The 24,686-nt window shown below is 37.6% G+C and overlaps 1 protein-coding gene across 1 annotated transcript in view; it reads left to right on the top strand.

Annotated features, from left to right (window-relative positions):
- The window catches only part of LOC306877180 (ephrin type-A receptor 3-like), a 127,364-nt gene that overhangs the window by 39,442 nt on the left and 63,236 nt on the right, over window positions 1-24,686 (top strand). The window contains exon 4 of the mRNA XM_079428757.1: window positions 19,857-20,012. Within this exon, the coding sequence (XP_079284883.1) occupies window positions 19,857-20,012 (156 nt within the window). The remainder of the gene's footprint in view (window positions 1-19,856; window positions 20,013-24,686) is intronic.

The raw sequence follows: 24,686 nt of genomic DNA, 5'->3' as shown, positions 1-24,686 counted from the left end.
CACTTAGATCGGCTTTTGTCAAAAACAACCTTAGTCTGCAGTCATCAACTGTGTGAAAATAGAAGGAATTTTCTTAACAAAAGAACCTTCACAAAATGGCCATTTGTGCAACATTTTATTCTCTTTCTTCCCTCGTCACACATGTGGGAAAGACAGCGTGTGTGCATGTGTGTAAGTGAGCATGTGTTGGCATGTACGTGTCACGGCACAGTGGCACGCTGTGCTCTCTCTGCAGTGTCCGCTCGGCTGTGAGGAACAGACAGCATCTCTGTGTGTGCGGCAGCAGGGCCTTCACAAGATCGATGGGAGACTTATGGGGAGGGTCGCTGTCAGTTTGTCTGCTGTCTGTTCCTCAGCACCAGCCAATCAAAGTGGCCCAGCCCTGACAAGGTCTGTTCGAGTGTGCATCGATCAGGCTGTGGTAGAGGGCCCCGCTGAAGGGATTGTTTTTCACAGTAAAGTGTGTTCTAATCTCCCCTCTGATGTCTTAAGAGATCTATCAGTGTAACTAATAGTGAGTTGATAAAGGCCAGAGACCAAGGCTGCTCCCTTGATAGGCCTCCAACTATAAAATCTCCCTCACTTCTCAACTTTACAAACCCCACGCTCTCCCACCAGATGGCTGGTTGTCAGATGAGTTAAAATAATGTTTTGGGCTTCATTCAGTTTCTATCGACAGCATTTATGGCATGATGCTGATTACTGTAGTTTTTTTTTTTTTTAGAAGCAAAAATCTGGTTACAATAGAATATTTACATTTACAAGTATATATGGAAAATAAATAATTATGTTTTTTTTTTAGATCATGCTTACCAAGGCTGCATATATTTTGTTAAAAAAATACAGTAAAAAAAGTAATATTGTGAAATATTATTGCAATGTAAAATAACTGTTTCTATTTTTGCGTTTATTTTATTTATTTCACGAAAGGGACAGTGTACATATCTATCTATCTGTCTATAAAATTTGTAACATTATAAATGTTTTACTGTCATTTTTGATCAATTTAATGCTTCCTTACAGATTATCAGTTAAAAAAGTAGTGATTTGAAACTTTCAAAGTTAAATATTAAGTGTAAGTACTTTAAACATTTTTGAAGTGTAAATGCACTACAGTAATTTAATTATTCAGACACATGCATGTATTTAGACACATACATAGCATGTATAAAATGTACATACTGTACATTATACCGCAATAATAGACCTGGATCGTAAAAAACCTCAACATGTCAGATGTACAAGAAAAAAACAACAACAACAACTAAGGACTTAGTAGAAATATGTGTAGACTGAAACCTTTGGCACATTCTGTGATTATTTCTTCCACAAAAGCACTTGTAACCACAATATTGTTTCCTAACAACCTGTTCGATGCCAATTAAACATAGAAGCAGTTGTTAGTGTGCTGAGAAGAACTGAAAAGTGTCAATGCGTTCGTTCTGCTTTGAGTGAACTTATAAGGTGTTACAGAAATGATGTATTGTAACAGTGAAGATTAAGCCATTGTTTCCCACTGGATCCAAATTTATGCCGACGCCTCAAAACTTCCCGAAAAATAATTCTTTATCTGAAGTTGTGTTCTGCTGTATGAGCATTTCTTCGAGGAGCAGTAACTCTGAGGGTACAGAAAGAGTGTGCAAGAGAAAGAGAAAGAGAGAGAGAGAGAGAGAGAGAGAGAGAGAGAAAGAGAAAGAGAAAGTTTGAGTCTAGGAAATTCGTGAGATTGAATCTTGGGAGATGTGTGAGTCTATAACAGTAATTTAGCGTGGAATGTAACTTGTGTCTCGAGGTGTGAGGTATTCTCTCAGCACTGTACGCTGATTAGATTGAAGGGTGAGGAGAAACAAGCTCAACAGTGGGTTTTGTATTAGGAGGCATGGCCTTATGTCCCCTTTTATATTAAAAACCCAGAGCAGATTTGGCACGACAGTCTCAAGTTTGTCTGCTGTACAGTAGGTTTCCTTGCTTCTGTTTTAAGACTTATTATAAATGAAACATTTTGTAGTAGTAGTAGTAGTAGTAGTGGTATTTTTAGTGGTATACTGTATATGTGATATATGATGACATAAATTATTCGTTGGTCATTCCTTTTATAATTTTAACAACCTGTGCTGCCTGAAAATCCTCTACCTAATTTGGTGTGGTGACCGGCCTTTTAAAAATTGCTTGTATCTCAGATTATGCTGTATTATTACCAAATTCAACATTTTTGTTAACTTTTTTTGTTTCAATTAGCAATCAGTTCCAAAATGAAATGCAAAACTTGTGCTAATTGAAACAAAACAGGGGGTGGTGATGGCGCAGTGGATAAGACACATGCCTTTGGTGTGAGAGACCTGGGTTCGAATCCACTGTGAGACACCAATGTGTCCCTGAGCAAGACGCTTAACCCCCTAGTTGCTCCAGAGGCGTGTGACCTCTGACAGATATAGCAATTGTAAGTCGCTTTGGATAAAAGCGTCAGCTAAATGAATAAATGTAAATGTAAAACAAGTTGCTAAAAACGGACGGATGGACGGACAGACAGACAGACAGACAGACAGACAGATAGATAGATAGGTTTTCTTAATATATAAATATAAATTCACTTTAAAATTTTCAACTGTACTATTTTAGAAAAGGAATTTATTCATTTATTTAAATTAAAAGGTAATATGCCATTACAACATAGCATAGTTCAACTCATCCTGACCACCCTTCATGTAAAGACCTCAGTTGGTGGAAACAAAGGTCTGTCAGAGAACTGTGTCAGGAAATTTCAGTAAGTTCAAAGAGACAAAATCGCGTGAGACCAAGCATATCAGCACTGGCGATCAACCCAGGTGAGCAATCAATCCTGTGGAAGAGGACCTGGAACAGAACACCACTTCTGACCTTTCTCTCAGGTAATTGCCCCCCTGACTGGTGCAAACAGTCTGATAATTGCCCCTCTCCTTGTATAAAGAGGAGGTTTTGTGTAAAATGTCAGCCGTCCTCAAGCATTCCCTTTCTTGGTGCGCTCAAGATATCTTAGGAGGACCCAGAGGAGCTCGCTTGTCTCAGAGACGGTCCCTTGGCGTTGGGCTCATTTCAAAACCCCTGCGTTTCCCCCCTCTTTTCTCACTGTCAAAGCGCAGGCATCAAGCAACCCGCCACATTCACATTTAATCTCTGACAAAGCCTGAGGTTGTTTGCAAGCACTTGTGCTTTTCAGAAAAGGTTTATTCTAGTCTCATAAATTCTGCCGCTCTGCTGTGTCATCAGAAAATATCCGTGGCTCAGGAACCGAGCCGCAGGAGGGCATTTTATGTAACACACTGTTAACAAACAGAAGAGCATAGCGTGAGCACTTGTCAGAGTGAGCGTGGGTATTTATGAAGAAAGAGAGGGACGTTCTCAACAGCTGTCTGAGGGCACGTAAGACGAGACTCTTGATGTTTCGCTGCTGTCCTGCCACAGTGTCTGTGGATCACCTGCGATGGCGCGTCTCCTCCGACCCTGACAGCCTCGCCGAGCAGCTCCGTGCAGGGGCCCTCTGATTTATGGTGACGCAGCTCCCCGTACCCAGCCTGCACGGCGCTGCCCCTGGTGAGACAGCCTTTCCCCTAGAGTGGCCTCCTCAGAGAGACGAATGGGGACTGGCTGGCAGGCAAGCCTTAACAAATGTGCGGACACCCTGCGGAGTGGCTCGACACACAAGATTGATTTGTGGGCCCCTCTGCCCGGGCTGGAACGGGGCACCTGCCGGAGAAATCTAAATAGCATCCCTGCTCTGTTAGCTGCCCGTAACAGCGTGGGCGTCAGACCCCTTCCTGACCCTTGCAGGAGCTGCTGATCGCTGAAGAACCTGATCTTTTCTCTGGATATTTTATATTCAGGCAGCCGAGGCCTCCTAAGGGGCCTTCATGCTTACAGCTTCATTATGAGCAAGTGACAAATTTTCAGTGCCAGAATCTGCATCACTGTAAAACTATGAAATTCGGCAAGGCTTGAGGTTCATACATTTCCAGCAACTATCCGGTTACGGTTTGTTCCACATACTAAGCATTAAACTTTATAATTACAAATTGCGGACTGATTGTTGCACTGTGACAAGCAACTCTGATGCACCATATTATTCAATGCCTAAACCAAAAGTTACCTAAAAATTTCCCGTTTCTGCCTTGCAAGCACTGGTGTTTCCTTCAGGAAATGCAAATATAGTTTTATTAATGATTTGGTCAGAACTTTGGGTGTGGGTTACCTGGGTTCTCGGGTCATTTGGAAACTAAATGGGATCTTGATAATGATCTCCAGTAAATGAGTGATCACTCATCTTCTGTTTGAATAGCTTCATGTTTGCGCTGGAACAGCAGGTGTGAAGTAAGCGGGAAGGTGACTACAGGGACCGGCCATATGGTTACAATGAAAAGCTGTGGTTTGGCAATGACTTTCTAGAAATTCAACAGATTCTAGCGGTTTAAATCCTCTTGCTGAGCATTACTTTAGTTCCCTTGATAAAGTTACTGAACATACACTGGCCAATCAAGACTTCAGCTGTGTAAATAAACAGTGAAAATAAAATTGCATGTCACTTTTTGTAAGAATGGGTATTAATCAAGGCTATGATGTATGAAACTGGGATTTGTGAAATCACATTTACACATTTTTGGCTTTCAAAGGAATAGCTCACCCAAAAGTGAAAATTCTGTCATCATTTACTCAGTCTCATGTCGTTCCAAAAGGTGTGTCATTCCAGTCGTCTTTCAGTGTGGAAAAGAACAGCTAGGATATTACTCAAACAATCACTTTTTGTGTTTCACAGAAATTCATCTCAATTTGAAACATGATGGTGAGTAAATGATGAAAGATTAACAAACCATTAACTATGACACAACAAACTCCTAATTTGCTGCTTATTAATAGTTAGTAAGGTAGTTGTTAAGTTTAGGTATTGGGTAGATTTAGGGATGAAGAATATGGTCATGCAGAATATCTGCTTTATATGTACTAATACTCAGCCAATATGTTAATAATAGGCATGCTAATAAGCATGTAGTTAATAGTGAGAATTGGTCCCTATACTAAAGTGTTCCCGAGAATCCTGCTATTTTGTTTCTTGTGCTTGGAATGCAAATATATTCTTGATCAGGAGCTGGTAAAAGAGGAAGTGGGCTGTCTTCACTTGGAGCAGAGTGTTGTTTTTATGAAGTGTTGGAGATGACCTATTTCAGCACTTTTGAAAGGAGGACGCTTATTCCTCACACATGCTGGTCATTCGCATAGGCTTTTGTTTAGAGTGCTTTCTCCTCCATTACTTAGCACACACATAAGAAACACACTCAATGCTTTACTCCAAAACCTAGTGAACTGCATGCATGGGCACCATTTTAGGGCATTGTAGGAACATTACAATTACTTATATGTCTTAATTGAACTATGGCCTAATCCTGGCTTAGTCTAAGCCATGTCTGTGAAACCATGCCATAGTCTTGTATCATTAGATTAGCAACATGCTAACATCAAACTCTATCAGAATGAGTTGTAACAAAGTCCCTTTCAAGGAAACGCCTTCGGGCAGCTTAAACAAGACTAAGTCCTATCTAAATGAATGGGGGAATCCTGAAATCTCAAAAACTGCTTGCTGAACTCACGATTAAATTACATATTTCAAATCAGCAACAAAATCTGAAATGAACTGCCCCATGAATGTTGTTTCTTATGCTCAAATAGCATTTAAAATTATTTAAAATTACTTATTTTTTAGATCAACCAATGCACATGAGTGGTGCCAACATGCTTATGACTGTGTGCATGCGCATCAGCTAGTCCAGCCCACTGATCTATAATGACTGTTGAACTGATGTTTTCTATTATAGATCAGCGGTCCAGCCTCAGGTTTCTATGGGAACCAGAGCTTCTAACGGCTGCTGCAGTGACGCAATGACTTTACCAATCAATGATTGGCTCTTTCATTTAGAAGGCGGGACTATCCCGCCATATTGCGCGTTGCAGTTTCTCCCATTCATAAGTATAGGAGTGAACTGTCTTTGTATTTCTATAGTCTTTGGTTATAAGTTGAAGCCTTGCATTGCTAGCTTAACAACATGCTAGCATCAAACTCTATTGAAATTAGTTGTAAGTTGTGGTCTTGCATTGTTATCTTAGCAACATCCTAAAATCAAACTCTATTGGAATGAGTTGTAAGTTGAAGCCTTGCATTGTTAGCTTGGCAACATGCAAATATCAAACGAGTTGTAAGTTGCGTCTTTCCATACAGCATGTTAGTTTCTGCCCATGTAGAGTATTCCAAATCAGTCTCTTACGAGGTTAAGATGCTGCCAATGTCTATGTAGACAGCAGAAGTTTTGGAACAGAGCCAAAAAGCATTCACACTCTCGCACGCATCCCATATGCATGTATTCATTGATGACGTGGGTGGAGTAGTAGCACAAGCATTTGAATAATTTCTTCGGTCCATTAGATTTCTAGGCGTTTTTATCACCAGAGATGGGGAAACGCGATGGGGAAGAAAGGACCTACGCTGAGCAGATAGCAAATCTGCCACCTGAATTTTTATGTTCTGTCAGCGTCTCGGAGGTGGGCATATGGAACACCTCCTTGTTGTCGGCTGTTGGCAGCTAGTCCTCCCACACAGGGACACAATGGAGAGATAGACAGTAATTCTTCGGCGGACGGATCCCTCCTCTCTCCGCGGCTGTGTTGGCCACGGTTATCGCACTTGAGCTCTGCACGGAAGCACGTCCTCTCCACAATAGCCAGAGGGAGGTCATTTGGATTAGAATAGGAGGTTTTATGGCTGGTGTTGGGCACTGCTCCTCTGTGAAAATAATACCTCTGTTATCAGTCATGCCTGCGGCTGACAGTCAGCGTACATTAAAAGTGTCCAGCACAATCCCTGAACCCTTGGCTGACCTGCGATCTCTTTGTCTGCGTTGGAGATTTATCAGTGGCAGCCGATTCCGTGTGGTCCGGCAGCTCCGGAGGAATGGAGGGTCCTGAGGGGCCCCCGAAAAAGAGGCGGCCATAAACCTGCCACAATAGGGGATTAGGTGGTGGCCGATGCTGGGCTCCCATTGTGCCGGCTTCTGTAGCAGAGCAGTACATTTAGTATAATGGCAGCAAGGAAGAGGGATGGCTCCGACAGGAGGACTCGCATTCTGAGAGGCTTTGAAAATTATGCTAATAGGCTTAGTTGTTTCAAAGCTACTTTCTCTCTTTTTCCTCCCTCTTTCTTCTTCTCCAGCACTCAATTTGCTACAGGCATCATGGTGGCTTATTGAGACGTGTCAGGGGATTTCGCCAAAATTATGTCCTAAAATTACTGACTGACCCAGTCACATCTAACGTCTTAGCAAAAAGGATGCAGGAGCATTATTGCGTACGTTTATGTGTTCATAGAGTAATATTCATGTAATACATTAAAGCAGTAATGTCTTGTGGCTTACTTTTTTATACAGCAGAAACAGTAGTTTGACAAAAGATATCGACGTGCAAAAAATAGTTACCATGAGTAAGACACATAATGCAAATGCGGCAGCTAGTGGCGCATGTTATTTTTTTCCCCACTCAATTATGTTATAATAACGAGATGTTATGACGTTAAAATGATATATTTGTTCATAAGATATGTCGAGAAAACGATATATTGTTGCATAATAATGAGGTAATATGTTGATAAAATATATTTTCTCGTAGTAATGTCATAAAAATAATGTTTTCCCACTATATTATTACGAAAAAATATATTGTTTAAACAACATCTCGTTATTACGACATAGTTGAGTGAAAAAACATTATATGTCTGGGCGCAGCATTCACCATCACAATAATAGTAACATAACCACCAGAATTAACATTAACAGTACCTGCCATTAGACTCTATAAGTTCATAATAGGAATTATGAATAGGTCAGAAATTTTTTATGGGTGTTCTGTATGGTGCCTGATTGGAAATGATAAACAGAATTATAAACAAAAACTAACCATGTATTCAGTCTTGAGGATTAAAATGGTAATTAATTTATTTTAAATCACATTACATTACATTGCTTACTTAAAATTGTCAAAATTAAACATATCCCTTTCTTTAGGGTTTCAGTCCATTAGCAAGCTAAAATCTTAGCCTTCTAGCATAGCATTAGATAGATTAGCTAGAAAAAGTAAACATGCATTGGATAGGATCCAATTGATAGGATTCTGTGGGGACAAAGGATCACATCACCAAAACCGTCCTTTTTAATAGTGTGTTTCTATATGCCTGTGTACTTGTTTATGTTTGTGAATAGCTCTTTCAGTGTGTGAACTGTTTAGCGGTCCCAGTATACTTGTGCATTTTGCCATGCGCAGTTGTCATGGGGAGTGCCAGCTGTTCCCTGCGTTAGTTTATATTCTGTACACATGCGTCCAGCTGTGAACACAGAGCTAAGCTTTCCTTCACACACACAGAGCACACACTGACCTTAACCACCGACAAGAACACCAGTGTAGAGTTAAGCCTTGAAACAACAGTCCGTTCAAAGGTGCTCCATCATCAAGAGTTCAACAAATCTGAAAAAAAATCATATTAATAATAATAACGTTTGGTTGTAGAAGAACAAAAATTGTCCTTATGTTTTTTAATTTTTAATTTTTCATCTTGCAAACACAGAATGCATATGAATATAGAATATGTGTATATATCAATATTTTTTTTTATGTTCTGTGTTGCAATATGTAAAAAAAAATAATAATAAATAAGTAAAAATATAAAATTGTTAAAAACACGAATCCTTATTATAAAGTAATAAAAAAATAACCACACATAAAAACCCAAGTTTTTTTTTTTTTTTTTTTCTTACTCGAAATGATAAACCCAAGACTTGCACTCTGGACATTCTCTAGAATATTTTTCCCATCAAAATGAACAATTACAATATGCATGGTTTGTTATTTTTAGTTCATGAATTAGCTAATATTAACGAGTTAGACCTTATTGTAAAGAGTTACCAAATTAGTACTGTATATCCAATACACTTTTCACAAGTAGTGGAGCCAGAGTTTTCTCCCACTCGGGAGTTTTACATTTCTATGCATATATTCTAATTAGCCTTTGATGAGTGGATTCGGCTTCATTTTGGGACGCTTCGTAACACTGCGTAAATAAGAACCGTTGCCTAACAAATATGTCAAAAGACGAAGACAGCGAGACACTCCAGGAAAATATGCAGCTATCTCTCCGCTAATAAAGCGGTGAGCCACAACGTTGTGGTCTGTAGCGACAGGATTATGCCATTGAATGGGAATGAAATGCTGCTTTTAATGAGGTGGAGCTGCATCTCTATCCAGCTTCACAGACCAGACGTGTTTGCTGGCTCTCTAATTATGAAATATGCCAGTTAGATGGCCCTCACAATGACTGACCTGCTCTCCTCTGAGTCATTTCTGAATCATAATTAGCTCGTTTTTAACGCAGCCACAATATTATGATTCTCTTTGACAGATTTACAAAGAGGAATCAACCACAGAGGCCTGTAATTAATTTATAAGGATCTTTAAAGGCTAAAGCATAACCCAATGATAATTGTATTAAAATGGCTTCGCTGTTTCTCATTCCTAACAGAGCGCCAGCAAAGCTATTCATTAGCCTCGCCACGCATTTGTAACATATCACACAATGACTGCGTTTACATGGACATCAGTAATCAGTAATTATTTATCTTATTCTAAATTAGACAATATTATGATTAGGGCGTTTACATGAGTTGCTTTTAGAATATTCCTTTCAAGTTTCCGTTTTACATGTTACAGTACATAGATTGATTAATGGTACATGTCATTATGTCCCCAAGCGAATTTCGCATAAACATATAGTTTGTCTTCGTTATGATGCCATATACAGTTTTAGGTGTTTAATTTTTGATTTTATGAAAGCTTCAGGAGCAGTTATGATGATATACGTTGTCATGATGATATACGTGCAAAAAGATGACGATGTTGTTGAAGCCATGCTCTTTTGTTTGCCGTCAAACGGTATCCTGTCGCAAAATGCGGTGAAAAGTAATAATAGTGGGATTAAGGTGTGTACATGTCTATACTGCACTTCAATAATGCGACTAAAATAAGAATACTCCACATGTCTCAAAGGGTTAGTTCACCCAGAAAAGAAAATTCTGTCATTAATTACTCACCCTCATGTCGTTCCAAACCCATAAGACCTTCGCTCATCTTCGGAACACAAATTAAGATATTTTTGATGGAACTGAAAGCTCTCTGACCCTCCATAGACAGCAAGGATCCTTACACGATCAATACACAGAACTGTAGCAAGGACATCAGTAAAATAATCCATGTGACATCAGGGGTTCAACCCTAATTTTACGAAGCTACGAGAGTACTTTTTGTGTGCAAAGATAATCAAAAATCTCTGTTTACATGGTGGATTCTTAATCAGTCTTAATCGTGTTAAAATTTAAATATAGTTGTCCATGTAAACGTACTGAATGACGTTTGAGCAAGCAACTAGCGTAATGTCAGAGCAAAATGTTTATTGTTACCCTTGATGCAGTGCATTCATCTCAGCCAGAACTAATCAACACAAACTCCCAAAAACAAATTACAAACTCACTCTGTTAGCCTGCCAGCGGATGCATGAGGGAGCTGCCGAGCTGGCGCTTTCGAAGACGCTAATTCATATTAGCTTTCTCAGGCCACTGTTGGTGTTTGGACTGGTAACGGCAAGGTAATGTTTCTGGAGTGGAGCTCATTCGTTTCAAAAGGCTCTTAAAGAGGCTGCACACATTGAAGCTTCACTTTGGAAAATTAGCGCTGCGTGTTGTGTGCGGCCTAATTAAGCGGTCTGATCTGGAGCTGATTTGAATGAGAAAGCCGGCTGATGAGCGGATCGGGAAGGTGTGGGCACACCGGAGGCATTATAGCCGCGCTGCAAAAGTGGGGCGGAAACACATGTTTGGAACTGTAAACAGTCCCAGAGGACTACGCATTACGATGCTAATATCCATCTCCAGTGCGACGGGATCCAGCGGACGCAGAAGAATGGCTGTCCCTCAGGATGCCTGATCAAATCTAATTTTACCCAGAGCTGGGGTGAGAGAGTGAGGAGGAGGGCGAGAGTCCCTCTGACCTTGTGGAATGGACGGGGTGGGAGCTGGTCTGTGGAGCCAGGAAATCATTTGTTTAGGCAACACTCTCAACTACTCGCTCTGTTTACCGCTGGCACCGTCAAAGTGGAGCGAAACCTTCACTGACCTTTCCTTTCAGTCGGAGAGAGCTGATGGAGGGCCTGGCTCCCTCTCCACAACACATTTATCCGTTTTGTGAACCGTACGGTCTTTCCAGCGAGCAGTTTTTGGTTCTCAAAACGTTCTGGGAATGTTAGGGGTTGGTTCTCGAATCGTTCCCAGAACTGAGCTGTTGAAGTTGTTTTTTGCACAGGAAAAGCATGGAAAATGTTTGGAAGTAGAATTTGCCCTTAAGGTTCCATGATGGCTCAGACAATATTGTACACTGTGTTCAGATTTTTACAGTCAGCTTTATCTGTTTTCCTGACAGTGAAAGTCAAGAAGACTGTCAAGAGTCTAGGTTAGTGTTATTTTACTATTATTTGCTATATACTATTAACTGAAAAAAAATAACTTATACTATTAACTGATTGTCTTTAACTGAAAAATTGACTGTTTACTATTGTCCGCTTTATAGAGCTGTTTTACAGCAGAACTGAAATTTGTTTGTATTATTAAAACATTATTATCCTGTTTAACACTGTGAAGCTGCTTTGACACAATCTGTATTGATTAAATTATAAATAAAGGACTATAATTTATTTTTATATTTTCAGTTTTAGTAATTTTGTTATGCACTTTTGTCTTTTTTTTTTTGTTTACTTTTTTTTATTATTTTTTAGTTTATTAGTTTTAATTATAGTACTTCAATTTAAAATTATATTTATTTCAGTCAATTGCCAAGGAAGCATTTCCAATTTTCATTTATGATTTTTTGATGATGACGTTTTAAGATTTTCATCTAATTATTTTTATATGTTTTAATTTCAGCTTTATTTACATTTCTAATAACTATTTATTGTTATAACATTATTGAACAGTAACAATGCTGGGTCTTAAAGATAATTTAAAGATTATTTCAACTATTTTATTTTATTTTATGCTATACGACTTTCTTCATGATACATGATACTTCTTATTACTGTAATGGGGGAAAATATGATATTTAAATAGTAAAGTGTAAACACGTCACAGCAATATATGTGGCACTGCCTTTAATTTATGCTGATAAAAAAAATAAAAAAAATGTATAAAAGTATTTTTTACAGTATTTCTTTCAAATTTACTCTATTGCAGTAATGATAATCACCACAGAGAAAAATGGGCATTTTAAAAAGTAAAATGTAATGCAATTAATGTTTTTTTTTGTTTGTTTTGTTATGTGCAAAAAAAGTCGTAATTGTCCCAAAGATAGGTTTAATTTTCCTTATTCTAAACAGAGATTGATTTTGGGTGAAATGGGCCTGTTTTGCATGCAAAATCTGGGTTATAAAATAAAACCAGTCTAGAACAACCATAGTTAAACGCAAAAGCTGAACAACAAACATGCAGACGATGATGTGACATTAATGTCCTTGGCCACATTTGTGTTCTCGAGGCTTTCCATATAAAAAGGGCCCATAAATGGGCTGTTTGGTGGTGTCATTGGTGTTGTTTACAAGGCAGTGTGTATTGATTCAAGGAGAGGTGGCCTCATTCTCCTCTGAGAGTGCCATTGTAGAGGTTCCAGGACAAACAGAGGAGCGCTGATCACGTTTCAGGCCTCTCTGAGTGCTACAGCTGAGCTCTCCTAAGTGCCCGCGGTTACAAATGGACCACTGAGTTAGGAGAACCTGCTTATGCCAACACCATTCGGACACATACGTGAATCTATATGTATATGATTTATCAATGTGTGTTTAATTGTGCATTTGTGCTGAGGAATTTGTTTGTGTATTCCTCTGTTTGTTTATCCTCAACACATGATCACATGTAGCTTGTTAGCATGTTTAGAAGATGTATAAACTCTGAAACTTTATTTAGTCCGTTGTGGCTTGAAACTCTCGGACAACAAACTAGATTTGTCATGCAATGTGAATATGCTTAGAGAGGCTCTGTCAGGTCTCCGGCTGTGCAGCAGTGCCAGGCAGCCATTGATCAAGGTCAGAGGTCATTTGAGCGGGGAGCTCTAGGGGTGTCAGTGTTGGCAGTGATTGAATTAGCAGTGGAAATGAAACCCATGCATGCGCTTTAATTGGATTTGGTGTTTTTCCCATGTTGCTCGCTTAGTGGTTCTCTCGCATCTAGTGTTAACCTTCATTTTAAACTTTATGAATGAATATCTTTATTGTCATTGTACAAGTACAGTGAAATTGAATGCAATCCTTTGGATGCATAGTGTAACGAAAAAAAGAAAAAAAAATGCTTAAAACTCCACAACCAATCTCTGCTATCCAAGTAGAACGGAACAAAACATCTGATCTGTGATGAAGACAACTGGTTTGCACTTTAATTATACATTATAGTTATGAATTCACTACTTGATAATTGATTTATAATTGATTCCATGTAATAAATAAATCTGTTTAATCTTAAGTTTCATATTTAAATCTAATGTGTATTAAATCCATTTATTATCATTAAAATTGAATAAAGTGCAAGAATGTGTCGCTGCGTTTAGCAGAAATGACAAACTTGTTATTGTTATTTCATTGTAACTATTCTATTCTATTCTATTCTGTTCCTCAGGTCTTGAAAACACCATGATATTAAAAAAATAATAAAATAATTTGTGGTGATTTTTGCAATAATGATAATAATAATAGGAAGTAGTAGTTATAATAGGAAATATTAAGAAGTTTTTAGGAAGTATAAGCTAGTTTGATCATTTTAAGAGACAACAAGTAGTTTATTATTCCTTTTTTACCTTCAAAATAATTGTATTATTTAAGGTATAAGTAAGATGTTTTTACTAGGCATGTTTTAAACTGTATTTTTTTAAATATTTCCCTTTTTCATGATCTCAGACACCCTTTATTTTAGACTTGTACATCAGACAGTGTGCGATTGATAATGGGAATGAGAGTCTGACCTTTGTGGACTTTGCTCTCGTCTCCCCAGAGGAAGGACATCTACTGTGGACTTTTCTTTGGAGAGCCAGTGAGTCAGATACAGTTTCACAGGCAATTAGTTTGAACAGGAGGTGTTGAATGAATGTATTTGTTCCTTGTATCCTCTCCCTCTCTGCCAGCTACTGTATAAAGAGTGTACCATAAGTGAATCTAGCCAGCACTTACCATCATGTCGTCACATTGTGCTTCTATTGATTGATAGGATCCTGTTTAGTCACAGGGAGGTCTGCTTTTATATCATATCGGCAGTTACCGATCACACAAGACTATTTTCAGCTTTCTGTTCTGTAGCCTTTTTAATCATATTTTATCACATAGCTACCCCTTCCCAAAGGAAAATGTTATTTCTCTGAGGTTCTTTCATGTTCAGGAGATTTAACAGATCAATTTTGTTTCACTTAAGCATGACCTTTGTCTTAAGCATGACCCTTGTTGTTGTTGTTGTTGTTCATGCAATGAAAGTCACTGATAAGCAAACAGCTTTGTTACCAACAGTCTTCAAAATACCTTCTTTTGTGTTGTGCAAAAACTCATACAGGGGCATTTTTTGCCCCAGTATCTTAAATTTTATGGCATAACTGCATTTATGGAGTTGTTGCCCTGCATCATATTTGTCAACAGTAAACTGTATTAAATGTAAAATGATGTGCAGGTCTGGAGGCCTGTGTGATAACTGCATTAAAATATTTGAATTGCGTTATTTTTCATAACTAATTAAGTTAATGCGTTAAACTGACAGCCTAAAAATAAAAAAAAATAACAATATATTGCACTCTAGAAGTAATTGAATTTAAGCAGAATTTGATGCAAAAATGTGCATCTTCATTATGTTGTTGTCAAGAAACAATTAATTTTTTTCTTTCACAGTTTTGTTTTTGGCTTTGTTTAGTTTTGTTTCGTTTTTTTTGATGTCCCTAAAACTGTTTGGATCAGACATGACATTGAATACACCTCCATGATAAAGTTATTCAATTTCTAAATTAAAATTTAATATAGAAATGACTGTCAAGTGCACCTTTTGGTGTCTTGGCAGGTCTGAGCACAGTTTTAGACATCATTAAGATCTCTTCTGAAACACTCACTCCATTTGCTCTTCATCAAACTTTTGTTTTGTTTTGTCCTTAAAACGTCTTCTATTACAAATGTGCACACAGTTTGAGACATTGTCGAGATTTCTTCTGAAACTTTTGCTCCATTTGTTCTTCATCTCATTGCTGTCTAGAAACGATTGATTTTTCATTTCTATGGGAAGATTTCTTTCACGGCTCTTTGTTTTTACTCGACCTCCTCACCAAAGAACATTGTCAAGATAGCGAAGAAAAGATCGACAAAGTAATAAGATCATCTCTCATATCCTTATTAAGGGTGGCTCCTGGGAGAGCGCGTGTGTGTTCTTGTTAAGAGCGAGTGCGTACGGAGCGTGTGCTGGGAGGCCTGGATGAGAAATCACCTCAGCGCCCCTCTGTAGCGCTCTCATTCCCTTCCTGTGCCTGTTAGCCCGGGAGTGAGCCCCAGCGTCTCCTCGCAGCACACGTGTAATCAATAACAGCCCCCCAGCTCTGTCCCGCTCACACACACACCTCAGCACGTCATCTTAGACACACAAACCTATACATCATGCTGCACTCAGCGCTCCCCTGAACATCTGAGGCGTTCGGATTACGTGGAGGAAGAGCAGGCACAGCTTTGGATAATGTCATTCATAGCCTTTCACTGCGGTGTGAGGGTTTGGAGAGATGAGAGGCCGATGCCTTCGAGAGCCATTGGCTTCCCGGGCTTCTATTAAAGAGCTGTCAAGTACAAGTGCTCGCATGATGGAAACTGGGGCACCTTTCTCTCCATCATCACCTGCTTCACTGACCCGAACCGCTCTTCGTCTTGCATCTCCTTTGTTTATTTTTGGCCTTTGTAATTTATTTCTATTTATAAGTAACGGTCATCGCATGTCAAGGGCGTTGTGGAATCAAGGATGATTAGAAGGAAATCTGTTTTTTTGTTCTCTACATTCAAATGAGGTCTCAATTGTTTCTCCTTGAGAGCAAATGGAGAATTTTTGCTTCTTACATGTTTTCCTGAATAAAAAATGCTAATCTAACAGATGAGATCTCAACAGTGTCTCACACTGTGCTCAGATTTGTTATGCTTGAAGTCTGCAATCGAAGTCTCAACAAATAATTATCATCAATGTCCTTCAAGATCAAATTATGTGAGATATAAGTACTATCCATATGCGCTATTATACTCTTATGTCAACAACGATTTTACATCTCACCAGTGTTATTTTATTAATATGTATGTACTGTTAAAGTATAGATTAATATTTTGAATTAGCATTTCTTTGTATATTTTATTTTTACATATTTCTATTTAGCTTTTTTCAGTTTTATTTTTAGTCATTTTAAAATAACATTAGTTTATTTCACTTAGTTTCCAAGACAACTTTTAATTTTCAATTAAGGTTCCTTAAGTTTTTCTTTATTTTTAATTTATATTTGTTTAATTAATTATTAATTACCTTTAATTTAAAAGTGTCTTTAATTAATTTTCTGTCTTTCTTTCTTTCTTTCTTTCTTTCTTTCTTTCTTTCTTTCTTTCTTTATTTCTTTCTTTCTTTCTTTTACCAAATAATATTAAAGTTTTATTTCAATTCAGCTTTATTTCAAATATTTTTCCCCAAATATTTGTATTTTATTTAATTTATTTCAGCTTTATTTACTGAAAATGGTCAATTAAATATTTTGAATTATTTTAGTTTTAGACATAGTTTAGCTTTTCTGTCATTATTTATTTTTACTCATCCTTGTGTCATCCAAGTCTTTCTTCTGTTTGAGAAGAATGTGTGAAACCAAACAGTTGATGGTAGCCATTGACTTCAATAGTATGGAAAAAAAATACTATGGAAGTCAATGGCTACCAGCAACTGCTTAGTTATCAACATTATTCAAAGTATTTTCTTTTGTGTTCAGCAGGAAAAATAAATTCATACAGGTTTGAACACACCTTGAGGATAAATAAATAATAATTACCTTTTCATTTTTGGATGAACTATCCCTTTAACAACGCTGAGAATTCCCCTAAGGAATTTCAGGATAAACATGCACAAAAGAGAATATATAACAAAGACCTTCAGTGTGTCTCCTAAGCCGACTCTGAGCTATAAAATGTTCATCTGGGGTCTTCAGACATATTCTGGCCACATAGGTGTGTGTTTATCACATTTGGGACTCTGTGTTTTCTGATTCGCAGAGGTAACAGTGTGTCAGATTAGATTTCCTGTAACAAATGCTATTAAGAGCACCTGCATTTTTTTTTCATCAGCCTCAATTTATGCAGTCCCTAATGGAGAGCCTCGGAGGAGAAACAGGTTAATGTAAACCTGCATTCTCATGCATCACAGCTACTCTCCATGTCGTCTTCTGTTCACACTACACATAAGAAAACCTCTCAGGAGAAAGAACAGGCGTGTAGGTGCGTTGTAGTGGAGGGAATGTCATGTGGACTGTGAGATAGGTAATAAACATCACTGATATGTTGGAAGCGGTTGCATCCGACCCCAAAATACCTTTATTAAACCGAAAGAAGGTCTTCTGCTGTATTCCCAGAGAAGAGGAACCTGACCTCACTGCTTCTATAATAATAAAGCCCCTTCGGTTTTCTTGTCATGAAGCAGAATTCAATTGATTCTAGGAGGATGGTGCTGACTTGAAGCTTTGGTTCACCAACTGTATATTGAACCTGCAACAAAAGGGGAGTGGAATACAAATGTGTGTGAGCCACAGTAATTAGACAGCTCATCATGATTTCCTCTCTTCATTATGGGTAATGGAATGGGATTCTCATGAATAGGGAAGGATGAGCTGATGAGTACACTTTAATAGCAGAGATTTTTTTTTTTTTTTTTAAGAGGTGTATTTGCATGATTTATGCACCCGCCACTGAATATGACATTAAAGGAGATTTTAAAAGTATTTTTAAACACACTTCATCACATAGCTCTGACTTTAGCTTCCCAAATTTTCATTTCCCAGAGGAAAAATTATTGGTCATATTGTAGGTTTGCGCTCTCATAGCTCAAGAGACTCAATTATGCTTCAGTCAAACAAACTTTTTTCAGACGTTTCTCCTAAAATTCCTCAGGTAAGAGCTAATCTTTGTAGTCATATTGTTTTCATATGGTTTTGAAAAATGTTTCTGCTATTTTTAAGAAAAGTTTTAATCCAATAACGCTAAAAATGTAATGTAGTGTAACCATTTTAAAGGAAATAATTACTTATTATTTATTTAGAATGATTCATCAAATTGATCAAAAGTGAAAAAGAAAGTGATCGGAAAATTGTTACAAAAGAATGATTATTTTTATTGAATTATCTATTTCAAATGAATGCTTTTCTTTATGTATATATATTTGTTATGTTTTTTTTTTATATATATACATTGATAATATTAATAAATGTTTCTTGAGCAGCAAATCAGCATATTAGAATGATTTCTGAAGGATCATGTGACAAAGACTGGAGTACTGGGGCACGTTCAAGCTCACACCGGTGCCCAACGTTTTGCAACGGTTTCCGGGTGAAACGACATGTTTCCTGGAAACGGTGTGCAACAGGGTTTGAGATTTGATCTTGTTTGGTGGGTGTGTCAAAAATGTCAGCATAGTAACATAGCATATCAACATGATGATGATGAATTTGTAAGTAAATGTAATTAACATCAAAATAAATTCACAAGAGCAAGATTATTATTTGCACATGCTTATTTAGATAGAGGGCTATGACAGTATCTTATATAGATTAAATTCAAAATTAATGAAATAATAAGAGCACAATATAGATCTGGAACTTCTTTAAGTCTGTCTAAATATCATGTCGTAATTGCAATGTCTTCTGGTTCATATCCTTTCCTTAGGAAGGTGTGACACTGATTAATGTAAAAATACTATACATATTTATATATTTTGCTATTGTATTGTGGAGTGACACTTTCATAAACTTTTCTATGCTCCTCTGATAATATAATGGTAAATATTACAATATCATAGCACAACAACAGTGATCAGAGATAATGATAAGCCTAATACTCACAATAAAAATAACTCTTTTGAAATTTTTGAAAGGTAGTGTTCGGTAATGTGGGTCTGCAGAGTTCCTTTCTACAGTCGAATTTCCTGTTTTTCTTTTCTATGCACCGTATTTAATTATTTTAATGGATTTTTCTTCATTATCAACTCAGGACAATAATATCATCCTGACACTTTAAAACATTTAAAATTTTTATCACATTAAAAGTCTAAACAGTGAATGTGGATTATTTAGTTTTTGGAAAGCAGTGAGTGATATTTTGGCAATTGACTTGACAGTTGAAGACATTGTTGAAGTCTCTTCAGAAACTCTGAGAAGCAGTCTACATTTGATCTCGTTGCTGTCTAGAAACAATATTTCTTTCCTATGGGGTCATAACATCCACTCACATGTGCGTGTGGCCGGCCGTACGCACAACTCAGCGCTGTTGGTACAGCTATTAGTTTGTTTAAGTCCGTGCAGATGATTAAATGTCTTTCCATTGTGTCTGCCAATGCATATGGTCATGTGAAATGATTCGCTCCATTAGAAGTGGCAGCATAGTAATGGGGTAATGAATGGCCCTGTTGGCTAGAGACTCCCAGCATCCTAATTTGTCTTTCCTCCTGTTGTTGTCTCCACAGCCTGCCGGCCCGGCTTCTATAAGGCCTCTTCTGGGAACGTGAAGTGCTCCAAGTGTCCACCGCACAGTTACACAGACCAGGAGGGAGCCATGCACTGCAGCTGCGAGAAAAACTACTTCCGTGCGGAAGAGGACCCCGTCTCGATGGCCTGCTCTCGTACGTGTTGCTTACTGTACCTATATAAGTGCATTTTCTCCAGATTCTATCGGTTTAACTTCACAAGTTTAAGACTCCTATTGTGTTCAGCTCAATTTGACCCACACTTGATTTCTTAACTGCTTGAAACACTGGTTAAACTGGTGATTTCTTCTTAAAAATGTGTGACTTTTTCTCATTTAGGGTCAGCAATGCATCAACATGCATGCAAGGTTTCAGCAGATACTGTAGGTGTGTTTTGGAAAGGTTGTAAAAATGTGAGTTAAATTTCAAATTGACCCACCATTGGATTCCATGCTGTTGACCATAAATCACAAAAGAGAAAAGCTTTATTGTTGCTTGTCAATAACTAAAATATGAAATACATGAGAATTTGAAAACCGTATGTTTACTTGAAATTGAAGACATGTCTTCTGAATCATCGAATGAGAATTTACCATTTCTTCCTTTATTTGGGTTTCATAGTCAAAAAAGTACAAAACTGTAAAATTATGTTTTTGGTTTTAGTTTTTTTTGTAAAATTAAATATCAGAAACCCATTTTACTGTCACAAGGGTTTGAGAAACACATAAAAAGAGGCTATTTACATCAAATAGCGACAAAGACTGTTACCCTCTGTATAAATAATGTTAGATACTATTTATACTTTATTTTAGTGGTAGTTATTTACACCTTAGTGTCCAAAGAAGTGAACATAAAGGAAATGCACTGCTAATTTTGAACATAAAAATATTTGGGTCAAATTGACACCTAACAGAAAGGCACAAACTGTTTGTTTGCCAATTAGGGTCAGTGTGACCCGCAACTCAAAGACATACGCAGATGTTCAACACAACAGTGCAGGACAGCAAAATCTCCACAAGCATATAGAAGTGATGTTGTTGTACGGATAATTATGTTACTTGAAACAGAGCGTTCCTGTTCACCGTGCAGCCCTCAGAAGCGCCGGAGCTTTTTGAAGGATGGTGTTTGTTCAAGGATTGATGAATTTGTGTTGGCTCATTCTGACAAAGCTTCTGAAACCCCCTCAGCGGCCTTCAAGCTGTCCCACCGAGAATAGCCCGTGTTTGCTTATTTTTAACCGTTTCAACCGACGGGCCTCCTCGGGTTTGCGCAGCGGAGCAAGCTAACCCATTCTCTTTTATGGAGAAGCACGCAGATGGTAGACAGATGCATGCAGCGACTGCCAAGCATTCCAAAACACATTATCCATAAATCACCGCATTGCTATCAGTGCAGATTGATATCACATAAAACCACCAAGAGCCTTATTGAATTCTGCGGCCAAATTTAATAGGGTGTATCTTACGTGACATCCGAAGTAGTCAGCACGTCGGATCACGCAACGCTCATGCGAGTCACTTTTTATTTTGGCTGTCGGAAGCAATACCGAGTCTTCATTTCCACTTAAGCACTCATTGCCAATGTTAGTTTAAGACTTTGATGGGTACAGTGAGCGGAAAAACGCTTGAACGGAGTGTACGACTTTAATTTCTCCACTTGATACTGTCATAGCCCTCGAGTTTATACATTTATCTTGATAGAATCTGCTCGGATGCAGGAAGTGGAACAGATACGCTTTAAGTGCAGCTCTGAGAGCGGAACTGCAATTAAAGGAAGACGACGCACGATATTATCTGCAATAATTGTGGAAGGTCATTCTGAGTTCTTCAGAGATGTTTTTTTACATGTGAATATAATTCAGGTCATGGCTGCATTATACAGGCAGTTGCTCCATGAATTATTGCTTTGTAAAATTTACAGTTTATGTTGCATACTATGTCGTGTCAGCGAAGGTCAGCATTTAATCTCCGTTGAATGTTTCAAAGGCATAAATATTTATGCCTGTTTTTAGTTCGTATAAATGGACTTGTTTATTTCTGCCTGTCTCCTTTTTATGACCTCATAAAGGCGATATTCTGCTGCGTAAATCTATGACGTGAGGAAAATGCCAATCGCAGACATGGTATATAATTGTACCCGGTGCTGGGTAACTGATTAAATGTACTGTACATCTGGATTACGCAATCAGCAACAAAAGTACTTGTAATTGGAGTATGCTACATTTTAACATGCTCATATTCATATTATAGTTACTTTCATGAGCAAGGACCAAACCACATGAACCCCCCCCCCCCCCCCCAGTAGCATGGTATAAGGTGGCCCAATATGAAGGATTCAGGAAGTAAGGTGACTGGACCTCAGTTAACTTGTTAACTCAATTTTTATGGATGACATGATTACATATAATTAGTATAATGGCAGTAAATTATTTATAATTTACACATTCTCACTCCCAATTCGTCCCATACTGACGCTTGGTCAGGACCGCTTGGCATCACTTTTTGATTCTAAAGGTACCCCTGTCGCGTAATTTTTCGACGTGCAGGGTCCTCCATTGCTTTAAATAAGAAACCCTTGACGTCTGTACGCGACGGGAAAGGCATTGGGAATTGTATCGTCATGATTAAATTATATATTGGATAATAATAGTGCCATTATTGCATATATGTTGGGATGTGATTTTTCAATGTAAACAGACACAACTGTTTTATTTACACATTTATGAAGACACAACCCAACCCCTGCCCCTAAACCCACCGTTTGTCAATAAAACACAAGATATAACAGGCAGATACAACTACACTAGTAATTTATTCAAAAAGTATTAATATTCCAAGTCTTCCGAGGCAAAATGATTGGGTATGTGAGAGGAATAGATGCGATCGTCGTCTCAGCGCGTCGTAAAGCTCAGATCCTGTGTGCTGCAGTTCAAATTGAAAAAATGCCGCCGGAAGAAGCCTTACGTCAGCCTTGGTTGTGAAATGCTATTGTTTCTTTTGTGCCTCGTGACGATTGCATCATGCTAGGAGAGTATCTTTTTGAATGAGACGTGAGCGCGTTTACGGAGCGGGATCATTTTCAGCTATTAAAACCTTGTTTTACTCTCTTCTTCGTATAAAGATACCGTATGGCTTCAGAAGACTTGGAATGCAACAGGACTTGTTTGTAATGCTTTTATACTGCTATTTTATGGTCAGTTTTTGCAATAAATACCTCTGACTGTACTTATATTTGCCTGTTATGTGTTTTATATTATTCAGAAGTGGGTAGGTTTAGGGTAGGGGTGGGGTTAGGTGCTCCAATGAAAGTACAAATTGATATAGAATTATTTCAATTTTTTTACAAATGCATGCAAACCATTAAATTAAGACAAAAGGTAACACTTTTATTTTAGGGTCTCTTAACTAGTTGCTTATTAGCATGCATATTAATAAAATATTAGCCATTTATTATTTCTACATGATCTTATTCTACATCCCCAATCCTACCCAATACCTAAACTTAACAACTACCTTACTAACTATTAATCTATTAAACTATTAAAATAAGCAGCAAATTAGAAATGTATGGAGGGAAAAGTCGTAGTTAATAGTGAATAAGTGTTCCTTATTCTGAAGTGTTGCCAGACAAACAATTGAAAACAATGGAGAATTTCAAAACTTCAAAAAGCGACGCCAAGGGGTCCTGACCAAGCATCAATATGTGACAAGTTGGGAGTGTTGAATTTAGATTCTCCATCTTTTTTTTTTTCACTTTTAAAATTTCCTTTCTAAAAATCCTATAAATAATTTGCTTTTGAATTTGAGGGAAAAGCATCTCTCAAGCAATTAGTCCAAGTTATGCAAATTATGCAAGTTACTAATGTATAGGTGATGTATAGCTGTGAAACACAATGTCTTCATCCAGTACATTTTAAATAAAATTTAAAACAAATCTAAAAAAGTAGTCAGATTACATTACCTAAAAGGGGTAACATAGATTACGTTACTTACTATAGTTATCATGTAATCTGTAATCAGTAATGGACTACAATTTGTAAGTAATTTACACAGCTCTGATTGTACCACTTATCAATACCAGACGCAAACATCTTCCATATGTCACAGAGAGAATTTCATGGGTTTGTCATGTTGCGGTGGTGATTGTTCAGATCCGTGGTAATAACAAAGGTTGTAGTCACACTTTTGTGGACTGCCTGTCCGAATAATGGATGACTAACCCTTGCACACCTCACATCCTCCCGCTAACAGGCCAGCGAGTCTGTTAACATTACCTGCTCACTGTGATTTCTATTATATGTCAGGATCAAAGGACGCTATGCTCTGGCAAAGATGTTACCTAGTGACATATAATGACTTTTTCCTCCATCCTATAGAAAGAGACTTTGGTTTATGCTGTTGCCACTGCAGACTGAGGCACATGAATGCATTTTTTATCTGTGCTGACACAGACAACCTCCTTTTTATGATACTCATTTTTTAGATAAAGGAAAGATCAAGGTGTTGTAAAACAGAAAATCCACAATACGTTAAAATAATCAGAAAGGTTGTTCAGCCAAATATGAAAATCCTCACATTCGTGTAATTTCAAACTCATATTGTTTTCTTTCTTCCATGAAACACTATATGAAATGTTAAGAAGAAAGTCAACTGCAGTTTGTTTTTTTTTTTTTTTTTATTTAGTTAGTTATTTAGTTATTTAGTTAAGTAGTTATTACATTTTGAATTAGCTTTTATTTTCACATTTTCGTGTTTCCATATTATATTTAGTTTAAGTTTTGGTAATATTGTTACAGGTACATGATTTTTTGTATTATTATTATTATTTCAG

Source organism: Barbus barbus, assembly GCF_936440315.1.
Source record: "Barbus barbus genome assembly, chromosome: 11".
NCBI classification, from domain to species: Eukaryota; Metazoa; Chordata; class Actinopteri; order Cypriniformes; family Cyprinidae; genus Barbus; species Barbus barbus.
The sequence above is the reverse complement of the archived record's forward strand: the minus strand, read 5'-3'. Positions and strand labels throughout refer to the sequence as shown.